Source organism: Puma concolor, chromosome D4 (genome assembly GCF_028749965.1).
Source record: "Puma concolor isolate L17-30 chromosome D4, mPumCon1.1.hap2, whole genome shotgun sequence".
Lineage (NCBI taxonomy): Eukaryota > Metazoa > Chordata > Mammalia > Carnivora > Felidae > Puma > Puma concolor.
In genome coordinates this window covers 25136380-25155198 of record NC_141679.1, presented here as the reverse complement: position 1 = coordinate 25155198, position 18819 = coordinate 25136380, and the positions used below count along the sequence as shown (strand labels likewise).

The following is an 18819-nucleotide window of genomic DNA, read 5'->3' as shown; positions in this document are numbered from 1 at the left end:
TTAAGAAAATGTGGTTCTGGGGCGCCTGGATGGCACAGTCGGTTAAGCATCCGGCTTCAGCCAGGTCACGATCTCGCGGTCCGTGAGTTCGAGCCCCGCATCCGGCTCTGGGCTGATGGCTCAGAGCCTGGAGCCTGTTTCCGATTCTGTGTCTCCCTCTCTGTCTGCCCCTCCCCCATTCATGCTCTGTCTCTGTCTGTCCCAAAAATAAATAAACGTTAAAAAAAAGAAAATGTGGTTATTTTTGGGGCACCTGGGTCACTCAGTTGGTTGAGTGTGAACTTCAGCTCAGATCATGATCTCAAGGTTTGTGGGTTCGAGGGGTTGAGCCCTGCATCAGGCTCTGTGCTGACAGCTCAGAGCCTGGAGCCTGCTTTGGATTCTGTGTCTCCCTCTCTCTCTGCCCCTCCCCTGTGCTTGTGGTCTGTCTGTCTGTCTCTCTCTCTCTGTCTCTCTTTCAAAAATAATAAACATTAAAAAAAAGAAAAAAAAATTTTTTTTAATTGAAAGAGTACCAAGTCTTCTAGAGTCTTCTAGTAGTTATGGGGCTTCTTACTTTGAACTTGCAGAGCAAGGTTCAGCAAACCTAGGTTTATGTCGAGACTCTGCCAATAACTTGCAGATTGACCTTAGGCAAGTCACTTAACCAGTCTAAGTACCAGTTGCCTCCTCTGTAAAACTAAATGATTTGGGTTAGATATTACTGCAAGACCTTTAATATCCGAAGTGTATAGGTATACTCAAGGTATGCTGAAGCTAGTGAACCAGAAGATAATGTGGAAGGTGATTTGAAAAAGTTTCCTTTGGTTCTCTATTTTGCTGTCAGTTCTGTGACTTAGTAGCAGTCTCCAGAATCAATTTTAAGGTAGTATTTTGTGAATGATAGGAGTGTTTTTCCTTTTCTACTCCTTTTTCCTGTCTTGGAAGTTGGACTGAGGGTCTCTGCAATGTAAAAAATATTCCTACTTCATTGTAAACCATGTTGGTTTAACATGTTCTCTGTACATATGTATATATTACAGCAGTACACTTAAAAAAGAAAAAAAATCATGAATTTTTGAAAACCATATATGGAAAAATGAATACATTTTATTGGTGGTAGTCTTGCAATAGTTGTGAAATCTCGTATCTTTTCTCTATTTTCTATTTTACAGTTGTATATTGCTTACTTAAATTAGAAAAGAATATTATTGCCAGTAGGCCTTATGGGTATGAATCCAAATATTACTAAATCCAAGGGCGCCTGGGTGGCTCAGTTGGTTGAGCCTCCAACTCAGTCTCAGCTCAGGTCTTGATCTCCGGGTCATGAGTTCAAGCCTGGTGCTGGGCTGTGCATTGAGCTCCACACTGGGTATGAAGCCTACTTGAAAAAAAAAACAAACAAAAAAACCCCCAAAAAACCCATTACTAAATCCAGTGTTGGGAGAAGTGTGTGTGTGTGTGTGTGTGTGTGTGTGTGTGTGTGTGTGTGTTGTTCTAGAATCTAGAACAGATTTTACTGAGCATATTTACTCATCTGCCTCTTCTCCTTCCCTACAGGAATTATTCTTGACAAAAGTATTTTAAAATAGAAATCGTTACAATGGCCTCAGCAGTACTTAGTTCTGTTCCCACTACTGCTTCTCGTTTTGCCCTATTGCAAGTAGATAGTGGCAGTGGTTCTGATTCTGAGCCCGGAAAAGGCAAAGGTCGGAATACTGGAAAGTCTCAAGCAAGCAAATCAACTACAAATGAGAAAAAGAGAGAAAAAAGAAGAAAAAAGAAGGAACAACAACAGAGTGAAGCAAATGAGGTAACAATTAGAACTATTTGTGACTGCTCTCCCAATAGACTGTGAGCAGAAGTACAAACCAAGGGGTCAGCGAGAGCCAGGCTCTCTCTCAGACTCTGAGTAGAGCCCTTCCTAGGCTCTTCCTAGCTTCTGTGGCTGCATCATTCAGTCTTTGCCTCTGCTGTGACTTAGCGTCCTTTGCGTGTCTCTGTCTTCACCTCTTCTTGTGGGGACAGTAGTCATATTGGTTTAGGGCCCATTCTCATTCAGTGAAACTGTATTGTAAGTTATCTTGATTACCTCTGCAAGATCTTATTTTCTAAATGAGGTCCCATTCACGGACACCTGAGGGTTTTAGGGCCTACTACATATCTGTTGGGAGATTACAATTCAATCCATAACAACTTCTTAATAGTTTTATCTCTTGTTTCACTTGCTGCATCTCAGATCATGATGATGTGACTGTTACTTGAGACTGGTTTAGCCAGTCCAATTTTAGCTCATCATGTTATTTTGTGGACTAGGCCCTGTATTTTTAAGGACTAGCAAAGTAGTTGCTGGAGTTGTTTAAACTTTTAAATTTGTAAGCCATTAAACTTTAATCTTTTTAAAAAATGTTTTTTAATGTTTATTTTTGAGAGGGAGAGAGACAGAGCATGAGTGGCAGAGGGGCGGAGAGAGAGGGAGACACAGAATCTGAAGCAGGCTCCAAGCTCTGAGGTGTCCTCACAGAGCCCGACGTGGGGCTCGAACTCACAAACCGCAAGATCATGACCTGAGCCAAAGTTGGACACTTAACCGACTGAGCCACCCAGGCACCCCAACTTTAATCTTTTTGAATCCCACTGTTTTGCTTTTTTAAAAAATGAAGTATAGTTGACATAGAGTGTCATGTATGTCACGTATGTATGTTTTAAGTACTTTGCATCTGTTGACACAGTTAATAACAACACAACAACCCTGTAATAATCAGTAATGATATATTATCATTATCCCCATTTAAAAATTTTTTTCTTTTACTGGGGGGGTAGTTGACACATACTGTTACATTAGTTTCAGGTGTACAGTATAGTGATTCAACAGGTTTATCCATTATGCTATGCTCACCACAAGCCATACAGTGCCATATTAGCTTCAGGTGTACAACATAGTGAAAAGTACACCTGTTATCCTGTTTTTCACTTCTATAAACTTCTTCCTTTAAGTAAAGCAGAATCATTAAAATCATGGTATAATAGAATACAGTCCATTTTCACTTACTGTTTCATTTAGAAACCCACCAATATTATCTAAATACCTGTGAAGTTATTATTTTACAAAGATTAAGAAAAGCACAAATAGTGACTCTGAGCATAATGAGTGGAATAGAAATATTATTGACTTCTTAACAAAAAATCATTAGTATTCTAGAATTGGTAGACTGAATTTAATGATTTTTGTTCATTTGTTTCATAGCTCAGGAATCTTGCTTTTAAGAAAATTCCCCAGAAATCCTCCCATGCCATTTGTAATGCTCACCATGAGCTTTCATTACCAAACCCAGTGCAGAAGGATTCACGAGAAGAGAATTGGCAAGAGTGGAGGCAAAGAGATGAACAGGTACAGCTAAGTAAATCAGATTGTTTTGCTTTGTATTTTGATGAATGTGTGCATTTTTATTTAATTATTTTTTAATTTTATTTATTTATTTTGGCGGGGGAGGGGCAGAGAGAGAGGAAGAGAGAGAATCCCAAGCAGGCTCCGTGCTGACAGCCCAGAGCCTGAGGCAGGGCTCGAGCTCATGATTTGAGATCATGACCTGAGCCTAAATCAAGAGTTGGAGGCTTAGCTGACTGAGCCACCTAGGCACCCCAAATTTATGCATTTTTAAAATGGCAGTGTATCTGAATCCATGACAACACCATTCTGATGAGCATATTGTATTGGATTAATTCACACATCTTTTGCTTTTACTGAGAGGCTCTGTTTTTTATCTAGGAAAAAGTTGATATATTTGTTATTTTATGTAATTCAAAGCAGTTATTTTGTGAGTTTTCAGTTTATATGCCTTTTTACAAGTGAGGGAGAGATACAGAAGGTAAAACAACAGGATTAAATTCTTTCATGTCAAGAGATGAGTATTTGCAGGGTCAGAGGTCTCTTGTTAATACTTAGTCACAGTTTTGCTTAAAAAAGAAAAACTTTGAAGGTAAACTTCCTCTTCAACTTTGATGTAACATAGTATATGACATTTGTTAGTTTAACTTCTTTATATGATATTTTGTGCTTCTATTAAATAGATATCAGTAATAACCAAATCAGGTAATTTTTAAGACCAGTCAGTTTCTTTTTCTGTGTGGTGTTCAGGAAAATAACATACTAAACCTAGAATGTACTCTAGGAGATACTGGATGTATGAGAAATGAATAGTTACTTATTTGCTTACTTGTTAAACTGTCATTTAATCCATTGGGAAGAGGTATTGTTTTATCAGATATTTGGCTTAATAGAGTGCTATACCTATCATGCTTCAGTTACTAGTTTTAAAAGATTTAGAGTATACTAAACTGTGCTCTTAACACATCAGCTGTATTAGTTATCACATTTTCATTAGGATTGTGTAGTGCCTTAGGCTCATCATCACAAGCATCAGTTATTATACAAGAGCTGTTTGCAGATGCCATTTAAAAGATATTTCCAGGCAGTGGATACTAGATACATTGTCTTGTATTAAACCCTCTAGTTTTTATTTGATTATTTCTTTTTTTCCTTCTATGGCATTTATTATGACAAATTCTTACAAGTATAAATGTAATGATCTACTTTGTTTAGACAGTAATAGAATTTACCAGTGTCTTCACCAGAGAGAGAATTTCTCCCAGTGGCCCTAAGAGCACTGGAAAATTAATGAAGGAAAACTACTCAAATTTGCACCAAAATCCATTTTGTGTAATGTGGGAACCTGAGCACAGATATTTGATTGCCCTTCTTCCTGCCCCTACTGATTGCTGCCAGAATGACCAGGTAATTATGAAAAGGAAATAGTTGACATGGCCCTGGCCCTATACAAGAATATCATCCCTGGCTCAGGAACTTTGAGGAACTTCTGCTGGATATGCTATTGATGGGCCACTTAGGAAAACCTGGTAGCATATTTGGAAGTCTCACTTGCAGAAAATAATCAAGGTCATGAGAAGTAGAGTAGATGCTAGGATAATTAACACCAATGAATGGCAAAGAGATAAAGGCAGACCTTGGAACAGATGGACAGTAAACCATTTGGAATCTATTTTACTGTGTGGAATAACAAATTTTAAAAGTAGGGACCAGGCAGTGACTAAACTAGGCAAAAAGCCTGTAGAATGGTGGGTGTTCTCCCTGCACAATAAAGAAACAGCACAGTGAGAAATTCCAGTATTGAGGGCTGAGCCAGACAAAAAGCTGACTATAGAAAGCCAGCCTGTTATGTGGCTACTTTTTTCAATCACAAGAGAGAAATTATGCTAAGACAAACTTTCCTACTCCTAAATCACCAAGGTGACTTTGGCTTCACAGAGCCTCAGCATAAAATCTGACAGCTGGCATTAAACAGCAACCAGGTGGATAGTAAACAAGCATCTACTCCGTCTACATATGAGCAAACAGTGGAACTTAGTTGATCTCATCTCAGCTGAAGAAGTTTGTGCCATGTGAAAGGAAAAGAACATTGTACTTAGTCTCCAGAGTGAAAGCATACTTTGAAAAATATTTATTACAGGGAGCAGAAGTTGATTATAGACAGCACCTGTTCTTTTAATAAAAACCAAGGAGCTAGACCATTTTGTAAAAGTCAAGGGGATTAGTAATGATATATATAACGTGAGGTGAAAAAGTGCCAAAGTGGGGCGCCTGGGTGGCGCAGTCGGTTAAGCGTCCGACTTCAGCCAGGTCACGATCTCACGGTCCGTGAGTTCGAGCCCCGCGTCGGGCTCTGGGCTGATGGCTCAGAGCCTGGAGCCTGTTTCCGATTCTGTGTCTCCCTCTCTCTCTGCCCCTCCCCCGTTCGTGCTCTGTCTCTCTCTGTCCCAAAAATAAATAAACGTTGAAAAAAAAAAAGAAAAAGTGCCAAAGAAGTTGAAAAGAGGGGTGGGTGAAATAAAAAATTTTGGGGAAGTAAAATCATAGAATCTAAAATTTCACTAGAAAGACTAATGAACAGAGTATACACTGAAGAAACTTGAGTCAATTGTATGAAGGAAAATTTGAGATAAATTTTGCCAAGAAAATCAACCTAATAGATTGGAACACAGAACTGAAATCCAACAGAGGCAGAGTTAGGGTCCCTAAAACAAATAGAATAGAGGCAATCATTAAAGGTAATGTTGATAAAAATTTTCTTAAAGGACTTGAAGCTGAGCTTGAAAGAACTTTTAAGCCTTTTTCAAAGGATTTTTTGGGAAAACTTTTTAAAAATTCTCTTAAAAGTATTTAATTTTAAGAATAAGAGACACAAAAATAATACTATAAATATATGCATGGGAGAAAACAGGTAAAAAATTAGACCAGCTACTTTAAATGGCAGAATTAAAATGTTAGGACCAAGAATTCTGTATCTAGCCAAGATGTCATATTTTTGAATGCTAAAGAAATATATTCCCAGACATGCAAGGGCTAAGGAGGCATACTGCCATTATTCTTTCTGCAAATTTTTCTGAGATACACTCTTTGCCAATTAAGACAAATCTAAATAAAGAGCACAATTGGAAAGTACCAGTGGCGAACATTGAAGCTAGTTCAATACATAATTAACTCTCAGTAGTGTTTGTAAATTGTTATTAATGAGAACATAATTCACATGAAGAATTTGTCTAAAATGGAACGGAACCCCTGTTTTTGAACACAAAAACTGGTAAGGAAGTAGGTTGGGGAAACCAATAGGTATTTTAAGATTTTTCATATTGATGACAAGATACATAGTTCCAAGTGTGATTTTTTTTTTTAATTTAAAAGAACTATTTATATACAAGACTTTTCATTCTATAAGTTTTAAATCAGTTGAAGAAAAAGAATTAAACCTGGTCCATATAAGCAGAAGTTATAAAGTAAAGGAAGATGCAAGGAAGCCTTTGAAATAAGATATGAAAAAGGATAATAGACAAATAATTTGTTTTATAAATAAATATAAATAGTTGAATTTACCCATTAAAAGACCAACGGGGGCAAACTGCCTAGAACACATTTTGATCCTAATTCTTATCTTTTCCTTAACATTAAAAGTTGTGACACATTGACCTGAAAGAATAGGTTCAGACTATTCAAGATATTATATATTTTGCTGAGGTATGTTATGGAAGTTGCTAGAAATTGTAGAGATAATCTTCAATGCAATATTAGTATCTTAAGAAATATTTGTATCTCATTTTCCATTTCGTAGACTTGTATCCATCTCAGCATACTTCAGAGTTGGAAAGATAGTGTTATATTTCCTATTTCTTTGCAGAATGGTATACATCAAAAGGAGGTATATGCTTTGCACTTGAAATGCACAAGTTTTATGTGATATATGACGTATGTGAATTATATCTTAGTAAAGCTGTTTTTAACAGATGAATAGGCCTGCTTTGATTTGGTCATATTTATAATTTTTACTACTTTTAATATTGAATTAAGATCAAGAGACATACTGTTCAGTAATACCTGTTGCCTGGGAATAAATCTGTGGAGATATTGTTCAGGTATAGTTATACCTCCTTTATTCATGATACATTGATATTACTGATTCCAGTGTACCTTTTTGTAACTCTACATCATGGCTCAAAAATAATTAACTGAATAGAAAAATTTCTTCTCATGGTAAGTTTTTAGTGATAAACCAATCAAAATTTGTGTGTTTCTTCCTCTTACTGATTCAAACCGCACATCACTGGTTTTATCTGACTCCGAAGTGGATTATCTGCTAGCATGTGCACAATAGTAATTGTTCTTTCACATTGAATCCTCTACTCCATTTGATTAAAGGTGTTTTGCCAATAGCTTGTTCTATGTTTGTGAGTATACTATTTGTCATTAACCTGATGGCTGGTATAATAAGACCCTTGGCAATTGTTTGACTTGCATGTGTGTCTCTATATCTCTATAAGGAGTGCAAATTCAAATGAATCCTCTGTATTTTGGGGCTCTTTTTTTAGCAACAAAATTCATCACTTTTCTTCTGGAAAAAGCATTACTTGGTACTTGTTCTGGAAAAGACTCCTACAATTGTGCTTTGAAAGTGAAACAAAAACTGGTGTCTTCAGGCTACAGCTCTGACCATGTCTCATAGCAGGCAGCTAGGAACAAATAGGTTGACTCAACAAATCAAAATTTCAAATAGTCACTGTCTTAATTTTCTATTTATAATTTTCCTTTTCAGTTGCTTATATGGTATCGCTCTTGTCCTGACACAAACAGATATATATTCTGTATTCACTGTATTTGTGTCCTGTTGATTTAAAAATTCATGGTGTTTTTTAGAAGTTGCAATGTTTATAGTTCTGTTTTCATTCCTACTTTTAATCCCTCAGTATATGATTAAACCAGTTTTGTTCCTTAGAGATACAAGAGAGCATACAACAAAAATGCAGACAAAAAATGTAAACAACACTCCAAGAATAAATAAATACTAAAAAAAAAAAATTTTTTAAGGGGCACCTGAGTGGTTCAGTTGGTTAAATGTCCGACTTCAGCTCAGGTCATGATCTCATGGTTCATGAGTTCGAGCCCCGCGTCAGGCTCTGTGCTGACAGCTCAGAGCATGGAGCCTGCTTCCGATTCTGTGTCTCCCTCTCTCTCTTTGCTCCTCCCCCTCTTGTACTCTGTTTTTCCTCTCTCTCAAAAGTAAAAAAACATTTAAAAAAATGTAAACAACACTCAAAAGACATCAAGATACATTAACTAAAATGAACTGAACCTGATAATTAGTGTGTACACATAGATCCAATTTTTGTAGAACATTGACAACCTTTAAAATAATAATGTTCAGTAAGACTATTAGAAGATTTCTGGGAAGATAATTCTGCTTTCCAAATTAGTGAAAGATAGGTGGTCCACACTCAGAAGATCATGGAGTTAGAGGATGACAGGGCACTGCTGCTGTTGTGACTAAATAAACAGTTGGCTGCAAGCGTGAGAGGTCTTCAGAATGATGTTCTGTGTTGTGTTATAAAATCCTGTTCCCATGATGCCTGTGGGAAATGAGGAGTAACTCTTCATTTAGAATTGGTTTTGCTTGAATTTAAAACGGGTAACATTGTTATGGTACTTAGGCTTACAAATCAATTTTTAAAAATCTAGTTCCAAAATGTTTACCGTCCTTTCCGTTTTTCATTGGTTCTTCATACTCTTTAACTGATCATAAGCCCTTGAGCTATAGGTTTGTTTAAATAGAAAAAAAAAAAGTTTTACTACTAGATGAGGAGTAGGAGTCAATGAAGGAAGCCAAGAGGAAGGGGTTCTGAAGTACTCCATCTTGGGCACATGTAAGTATTTTCTTCAATCCTGTAGGCATTGTAGTACCTACCTACCATTTCCTCTTTTTCTTCCTTTCCTCCTCTTCTCATAAATGAAGAATTCTCTATTTGCAAGCTTAATAGAAGATACTTTTTAAAAATCATGGTGATTTTTGTGTTTTCTTGCCTGGTACCTGTCTTTTAGGCTCAGACTTCTTTTTCCCTGTTGGTTCTGCCTGTACGTGTTCTGATGAATTAGGTTGACAACTGTATTTATAGTAGTCTTATGATTAATTAATGCTGTAAGATATGTTTAGAGAATTTAGAATCATGTTTTCTTTCTCTTTCTTGAAGTTTTAGTCTTATGCTACCGTTCTCCCTGTTATCTAGGATCAAAAATCTTATCTTTAATTCATTCTTCTTTCATACTTCATGTTCAGTTAGTCTTCTAAAACTTGGCTGTTCTTTTCCAAGATATAGCCTTTATTTTCTGTACTTTTATGTTCTGGTTCTATATGCTGAGATTACAGAGGGTTAGCCAAACACATTGATTCTAAGCCTTTATTTTTATAAGGGTTCAGTTTATTTCTTTAAAATTACTTTTATCAGCATTTCTCCTTCAGCTGCCCTTAGTCTGTAATTTTTAGGGAGTGTCTGGAATCTAATTCTACCCTACCTAAGCAACCTCATTTTCCACTGTACTCCAACATAGAGAAGGAGAATTCTAATTCACGTGTGTAACTCTTGTGGCAGGCAGGCACTGTGCTAGGTACTTTACATGTATTAATAGCTTTAAATCTTGAAAACTACTCTGTAAGGTTGATACTTCTATTTCCTTTTTTATATATGAAGAAACTGAAATTTACAGAACTTCTGTAATTTGCCCAAGGTCACAGCTAGCATACATGGAATTGGAATTTAAATTATCCACCTGTGTGATCTCCCAAAGCCTGGATTTTGTCCACATCTTTCTTGTATTGAATTCACACTTTATCAGGTATCCCCTTTCTTTATCAGTGTCACCCATAATATATTATTTTTAATATCATATCTTGGTTCACTTGGCTCTTTCCTCCTGAACTTCTTCTATTCCCTTTTCTACCTGTCCAAATTATATCTGTCATTTAAGGACAGACTTAAATCAATGTCTTTTCTGTATGCCTCTCTAAATTTTATTTGTTGTATATGTTTTTTTCCCACCACTTTTGTAGCACTTTCAACATCTTATTCTATTTTCTGCACTTCATATGTGTTAGTCCCCAACTGGAGTAGAAATTCTTTAAGGGCAAAACCCATACATATGCTGTTTCTTTAAAGCCCTACAGGCAAAGCACATAGAAGGTTCCCTGTTACCTTTTTTTTTTTTTTTAAGTTTATTTATTTTGAGAGAGACAGAGACAGCATAAGTGGGAGAGGAGCAGAGAAAGAGACAGAAAGGGAGAATGCCAGCACAGAGCCCGATATGGGGCTCGAGCCTATGAAACTGAGATAGCGACCTGAGCCGAAATTAAGAGTTGGACACTTAACCAACTGAGCCACCCAGACGCCCCAGGTTCTCTGTTATCCTGTTGGATCGTACAGATATTTTTGGAAGATTTGTTCTAGTTCTTAGAAACTTAAATTGAAACTTAAATCATTTTTGCCTACATATGTTTCCTTGTATACTAGTTGATGTTAAAAATTAAAAGTTCTAAACTGCTATTTAGAATCAAATGCTGAAGAGAACCATAGTTGTCACTAAAAGTTCTATCTCATTCAGTTTTTATCATACTATTGGAATCAGCTACTTTAATATTCAAGTGCTACTAGTTAATGGAAAAAAGAATAATGACATCTTGCAAGACTCCCAACTCTCTAACCTCTTCTGCCTGCTAACTTATTTTTGGAATATCGGTCAGAATATGTAATATATTGGAAATAATATTAAATGCAATTTTTATAAATGTTAAATGTCATTAATGTGGATTAAAAGTTTAGTGGTAAATTGAATCAACTTTGTTCAGAATAAACTCAAGTCGTTTTGTTACTTTTTCCGTGTTGGGATGACTTCTTGGCTTTACATACAGAGAAATATTTGTACTCAGTGGCTATGAGTTTAGGTGGAGAAATTGATATAAACTTGTGTAACACATGAATCCAGTTCTTTTTTACCTTATAACTATATTGTTTTTGAATGTCCCTTTGTATCGTAAATTACTTAAAAGGTTAGTTTATTTTTCTTGATTATTACTAATTTGGGTTGAATTAATCCTTCAGTTTGTTTTAGTTATTTTATAGAACTGTGTACAATTTACTCTGGGCTTACGGTATTTTCTAGTGCTATAATCCCTTATTTACCATTTTAATTCTAATTGCATTTTTCTCTGAATTAGATTAATTTTTTTCTGTGATAAACCTACTCTTCCCCCGCCCCTCTTTTTGTTGTCTTGGTATAGGTTTAGATGAGATGCTTTCAGAGGTATGATTTGGTTAGGAATAAAAGCTTTAGTTCATTGTGTCCAGTGTTACTATTTATCCAATTTTTAAGTTATCCCTTGGAAATATATCACTCCTTTTTGGAGTTGGTTTCTGTTTTGGTTTAGATTTTTGTTGTTGTTATCAAGCAGTAGAAATAATTCTGATTAACTTGGCAGAGATCATTTGTTGAAAGGTTTCACAGATCTGAATTAAGAACCAAACAAGTAGGCCTTGGGGAAGATGGAAACTAAGAATTCTGGAGCACTTAGAGGAGTGACCTAGTACAACTAGTACATGCTCATTTGTAGAGGGCTGTCACATGACTAGCCCCTGCTTGCTTTGTGTTTGTTCTCAAAATTTAATTGCTAGGAGATCAAAAGAAGAGTTGGATCCCTTGCCCCCACGCTGTCGTTGATGATGGTAGCTTGGATTTTGTGTGGGTTTGTTGGTGGGTGGTATATAGGATTATATAACCGGCTATCCTACTAGAATCATAGGACTTTGGGATGAAATACAGTTATTCACAGGAGTAAAGGAATGGTTTCTGAACAGACAGAAACAAGAAATATCCACTAAATGTGTGCTTTTACTATCTAGTCCACATAGGTCAACACATACATGTACACAAGTCCAGGAAGTTTATGTTGTGACTCTCCTGTGTACAGCTGCAGATATAACCTTATCTCTGTGGTGGAAACCCGAAGTCCCACCCAACTACTGTAGCAATTCTGTTTGGCAATTAAGAAAAGTAATTCTTGGAGAGTAGTTTGATTAGAGGGTAATGGAAGCTGTATTATAAGAAGTTAAGATGAGACTGACTGGTGGGAAAGAGGAACCAAAAAATATAGATCAAAAATTAAAGAATCATTTTTTATAGTATTAGATTACCTTAAAAGGTAGGACAACCAAATAAAAGGATATGAGTAAAAAGATGCACTATGAATAATTATGCTATAACATCAGGGATATACCAGGACATTTGGTCACCTTTTAAAGTTTTTTGGTCACCTGTTTAAAGTTTCTGTACCCATGGATTTATCTGTATTAAGGGAATGGTAGGTTTTATAATGCTGATTGTGTTATTTTTTAGTATTTTTGAGTAGTAATCCCTATTAAAATTTTTCTGTGTCTTAAACTGGATACCATCATCGACATCTAATATATTGTCAATTTCTTTGTAAGTTTTTTTTGCTAAAGGGAAAAATTGATATATAAACATAATTGACGGTGAATAGGGAAGTAGAAATATCAAAATTGGAAGTTTTGCCTTGGTATCTTCTGTAAAATACAGGGTTCCCTACTTTGGCATGGAGAGATAACTTTGGAGAACGCAGGTTATTTTTTAATGCATTTGTTTTCCTTTCTGTATATATAGTCATAGTTCTTTTGCTTGTGTGGCATAATTGTGAAACTTTCTTTTTGTTTTAGCTGACATCTGAAATGTTTGAAGCAGATCTTGAGAAGGCATTATTGCTAAGTAAATTAGAATATGAAGAGCACAAAAAGGTATTTACACATTTATTGATTTAGATATTTCAGAAGTTTAATTGTTCAAAGGTTTGGACCAATCCTTCCTGAATTTTATATAAAAGTTTTCCTTTTAAAGCTTGTCCTAAAAATTCATCATCATAACAATATTATTATGAAATTTTTATAATAAGATTACTCCTCAAGTTTTGAGAGGCAACAAAAACATGAAGACTGAACTTTGGTGATTTGGAATGTTTCCTTAAGAAATTCTTGCACCTTAAGAAATTCTTCCTTAAAAAAAGGTTCCCACTCCTTTTTTTTTTTTTTTTACGTTTATTTATTTATTTTGAGAGATAGTATGAGCCAGGGCGAGAGTAGGTGACAACTGGAATGGCAATGCAGAGAGAGACAGAATCCTAAGCAGGCTTGGCGCTGTCAGTGCACATCCTGACGCTGGGCTCAGTCCCACAAACTATGAGATCAAGACCTAAGCTGAGGGGCGCCTGGGTGGCTCAGTCGGTTGAGCATCCGACTTCGGCTCAGGTCATGATCTCGCGATGTGTGGGTTCGAGCCCCACGTTGGGCTCTGTGCTGACAGCTCAGAGCCTGGAGCCTGCGTCGGATTCTGTGTCTCCCTCTCTCTCTGCCCCTCCCCTGCTCATGCTCTGTCTCTCTCTCTCTCAAAAATAAATAAAAACATTAAAAAAAAAATTCAAAAAAAAAAAAAGACCTAAGCTGAAATCAAGAGTTGCACGCTTAAACTGTGTAACTAAATTGTGGTATTGGCTTATGTGCTGAAAAGCATTGTATAGCTTGTAACTATAGGAACATTTAAGTTAAAGTAGTGTTGCCTTCTAGTGTCTGTATTTAAGTTGAACATTTATTATTTTCATATAATTTGACATTTTAGTCTTTTATATGTATTGGGAATTTTTTTGGTCCATAAAATATATTCAGTTTGTGATTATAGTTGATCATAAATGACCCTGATCATGCTTATGGGCCTTTAGACTATGTCATTGTACACTAGCTCCTTCAGTTAAGATGAAGGGAGGAGAGGAATTAAAATTCACAGCAGATGATTTTGCTTTTTATTTATAGCGCAAGGGAAAAGGATGAAAGTTGCCAGTAAAGTGGACTTTGTGCATTGTGTATGTTAGTTTCATTTTCCATGTCCCTATTCCTGTTACCCTAATTAATAAAGACTAACTATAATCTTTATTATTAGTTGTCCATTTAAGCACAAAGCTGGCAACTAGGAAAATGGATACAGCTAGCTTTACTACGATTTAATAATTTATTTATTTATTTTTTTTATAATTTTTTTTTTTAACGTTTATTTACTTTTGAGACAGAGACAGAGCATGAACGGGGGAGGGGCAGAGAGAGAGGGAGACACAGAATTGGAAGCAGGCTCCAGGCTCTGAGCCATCAGCCCAGAGCCCGACGCGGGGCTCGAACTCACGGACTGTGAGATCGTGACCTGAGCTGAAGTCAGAGGCTTAACCTACTGAGCCACCCAGGCGCCCCTACGATTTAATAATTTAAATGGACTTTCAGTTATACTGGAAAAGTGTAAAAAAAAAAAAAAAGTTCTCCTGACTTGCTTAATCAGAGATAAAATTTATCAAATAGAATATTATCATACAATAATGATTTATTGTTGTGAGATACATGTCTAGATTCTAAAGCTAAAAGAATTAGCTATATCTTTAGAGGAGTAGAGTAGATGGTGTTGATAAAATATCATGATCCCTGCCGGTTTTCTTAGCACAATCATAGGCCTATTACCCAAAAGCATTGGTTCTGTCAGACCATAATGACTCTCAGAGAAGGGAGGAACTCCTTTTGTATGCAGTAGCTAGTTTGATGTGATTACATTAACGTAGTCATTGAGTTTTAAGTCAATATCCAAAAAAAAATTACTATAATTATTTTAGCCTAACTATCTTTATATTAACTAAAGTTTGGGATGGCATTTTATATTCTATTACTCATTCACCAATACTTTTTTGAGTAACCAAAATGTGCTAGGCACATAATACAAAGATAAAGATATGGTCCCAGCCCTTGAATTTAGTAGAGGGAGATGTATACGTAATTACTGTGTATAGTATTGACAGATGAATGTTTTCAGTGCAGTGGTAATTCAGAAAGATGGAAGAATTTTCTTTGCCTTTGATGGGGATGAGTTTTAGAAAAGGATTTTTTTTTTTTATGTTTACTTATGAGAGAGAGTGTGTGTGCACACGCCCATGCTGCATGCAGGGGTGGGGCAGAGAGAGAGGGGGACAGAGTATCTGAAGTGGGCTCTGTGCTGACAGCAGAGGCAGCCCAGTGTTTGAACTCATGAACTGTGAGATCATGACCTGAGCTGAAATCAGAAACTTAACTGACTGAGCCACCCAGGCACCCCTAGAACAGGATTTTTAAAGAGGAGTCTTACAAGTCGTATAAAAGGTCACAGTGTAGGCAAGAGAAAGTAGGCATTGTCAGAGAAGGGGTGGCAAGAATACAGGATATGTGTGTATGAAAGGGTATAGCATAGTTGATTTGGAGTTGCTAGAGACACTTTCTGAAGGATAGGATCTAAAGAATCTTGAGCACCAGGTTAAGGAGATTTGGCTTTATAAATCTGCTGTCAGAGAGCTATTGACTATTGTTAACTGTTAGATTTATTTCAGGTTTTCATTTTAGAAACTCATGCTGTAGCAGCGTAGATGATAGATGGAGGGGCTAAAATTAGAGGGTGTTGCAATGTCCAGCAGAAGATAGAGTAATGACAGAAGGTCTGAAGAGAACAGATGTAAGAGATCTTTAGGAGATAAACTCAACAAGACCTCATGACTAATTTGTATATAGTGTGTAGGAAGAACAGATAGAAGTGACTCAGGTTTCTAGTCTACAGAGTTGTGTGATGATGGTAGCATTAAACAGGTGCTTTAACGAGAGGATCCAGTAGGGAAGGCAGGGTGAACATATTTAGCTTGGAGATGTTTACTGAACATTCCAATTGAGTTGTCTGTACATACCAAAATCATGAGTGTATCATTAGAGCTTTAAATTTTGAGAAACAAGGGTCATAAAGCAAAAGAATAGCTTAAGAGTGGAATAATGATGAGAAGAGTTTGGAGAAAAGAAGCCAGTGATGGAGACTGAAGAGTAGTTAGAAGTGTATTGAGGAAACTAAGAGGTGTTTGAAAAAATAATGTCTTTGGATTTGGCATTGAGAGGGAGGTTGACCTTAATTTTAGTGGCAGAGAACAGAGGAAGCCAGATTTGATGGGGAGGTGAGAAAGGAAGTTGACTATAGATGATTGTCTTAAGTTTGGTCCTGAAATAAAGAAGAAGAGGTGGCAACTAGGAGAGGTTATAAACCAAGGTATAGCTTTTTGTTTTTATTTTAATGTTTAAGAGGCAAGAGATTGAGTTGAAAAATAAAAAAAACAGCTATCTTTTTATACAATTTGGCTAGTTTATTTATTTTGAGAGAGAGAGATAGCATGAGCAGGGAAGGTGCAGAGAGAGAGGGAGAGAGAGAATCCCAAGCAGGTTCAGCATTGTCAGCACAGAGCCCTATGCGGGGCTCAAACTCCTGAACCTTGAGATCATGACCTGAGCCGAAATCAAGTCAGATGCTTAACTGACTGAGCCACCCAGCTGCCCCTAATGTGTTGACTTTTTAATTTACTATTTATCTTTAAAAAATAAAACTTTAAGAAATATATTACCTAATGGTATGTTGATTTTTTTTTTTTTTTTTTTTTTACTAGTGTTAACCAAGCTTAATTGTTGGTAATTCTTTTTAGGAGTATGAAAATGCTGAAAGTGCTTCAACTCAATCAAAGGTTATGAATAAAAAAGATAAAAGAAAGAATCATCAGGGAAAAGACAGGCCTCTTACAGTATCACTAAAAGATTTTCAATCTGAAGGTAATATATGTATGAAATCTATTATGCTAGAGAAACTATTTTAAGTCTTTTTATATGTAAGTTGTGAGTTCCTTGCTAATTTTTAAAATAAGTAAGAATTGTTTTTTTAATGTGTTACTGAGATTGTGAAAAATGTAGCCCTGTTTGGAAATAAACAATTGGGGGGAAGGGGGTGTGTAACTTAAAAGCAGTCATTAAATCCCCATAAAGCTTCAGTACGGATTTATCTTTTTGTATTTGAATTTGTCCATTTTCTAAAACTCACTAAAAATAAAAATTGTACTTGTAGTCTTTGAGTCATCTTGAAACGTTGTTGTCCTTATACATAAAGTGATTGGACTTACAGTACACCTGGAATAGTATCTTCAGATTTCATCCACTATTGGTCAACCTCTTCAGATTATCTAGAACTACACCTTAGAAAGTTAAAATACAAATTTTTAGGAGACTTATTACCAGAAAACTTTATAATAGTTATATTCTTTTATTGAACAGAAAGATAAATTAAAGGCAGATCATAAAACACATTACTTTTGATGTGAGAAATGGTGAAAACCCTAAGTCTGTGCTGTAAAATATGGTAGCTACTACTCATATGTGGTTATTTAAATATAAATTAATTAAAATGAACTAAAATAAAAAATTCCTTAGTTGTGTCAGCCACATTTCAGGTGCTCAGTAGCTACGTGTAACTAGTGGCTTCTACATTAGAACAGGTATGGAACATTACTATCCTTACAGAAAATTTTATTGGACGGTGCTGTGCTTATGTCAGAATAGTTGCTGACAAAATGAACTGCGTTTGTTCATTGACACAGTGATCTATTTGATTCATATGAATTTAGCTCTTAATACATTGGGCATTTGTTCTGTTAGGATTAATAACACGATAGCAATAATCTAAAAAGAAAAATACAGTGAAATACTTTACCATTTTCAGAAATAAGCCTATCTGAAATTTGGAATACATTTAGAGCATTGTTTTGCTTTGGTGTAAGGATCAAGACAGTTTTTCCTATAGTCTGCCTCTCTTATTAAGTGGTTTTTTTTGTTTGTTTGTTTAGGGGTTAAAAGAAGAGATGTATGTTAAGTTTCTTATTTGAGGTTAAAAGAAACAGGTGTATGTTAGAGTTTTCAGTTTTGGTAAGAAAGATTTTATATAAGATGTATTATTAAAAACTAGTCAGAAACATGAAAAGAAAGCTTTTTAAAACTTTATTTTTCATATGTTTGATTATAAGTACTATGTAAATTTATTAAATGGATTGAGAAAGACATCAATATGATACTGTTCTGGGGAAGCTAGACAACTATTTCAGGCTATGATTTAAAAAGTTATGATTATTCCTCAGTTTCTTGCATCTCATTGTATGCTAAGTAGAACACACTAGAAGAATGACTTTGATGTTAGGAATAAGTAGGAAATTAGAAATAAATAGGATTTGGTAGTTTGAGCTGAAACTTGTGATTTTGACATTTACCATACTTGTAGACTCTGTTCCGATCAACAAATGCTTTAGAGAACTGGGCCAGCTTTTAAATTCTCAGTCATAAGAATGCTATTCTATTAAATTATTGTTAGTCCTTGAGAATAGAAAATTTCTGCTGTTCATAAGAAGCAATGTTAGATATTAGATATCCTGATTATCTCTAATTTAAATAAGACCTCTTGCTCCCTCTTTGTACTTGAGTTTCAGCCTTGTATCTGTGTGGACTCCCTTATGTCTTTTTTTTCTTCATTCT

The 18819-nt window shown here is 35.7% G+C and overlaps 1 protein-coding gene across 3 annotated transcripts in view; it reads left to right on the top strand.

The window, feature by feature from the left end:
• The window catches only part of GKAP1 (G kinase anchoring protein 1), an 83802-nt gene that overhangs the window by 12117 nt on the left and 52866 nt on the right, over positions 1 to 18819 (top strand). For all 3 annotated transcript variants that reach the window (XM_086685106.1, XM_086685107.1, XM_086685105.1), the window contains exons 3-6: positions 1540 to 1792; positions 3227 to 3370; positions 13102 to 13179; positions 16953 to 17076. In XM_086685106.1, the coding sequence (XP_086541232.1) occupies positions 1583 to 1792; positions 3227 to 3370; positions 13102 to 13179; positions 16953 to 17076 (556 nt within the window). In that variant the 5' untranslated portion in view covers positions 1540 to 1582. The remainder of the gene's footprint in view (positions 1 to 1539; positions 1793 to 3226; positions 3371 to 13101; positions 13180 to 16952; positions 17077 to 18819) is intronic.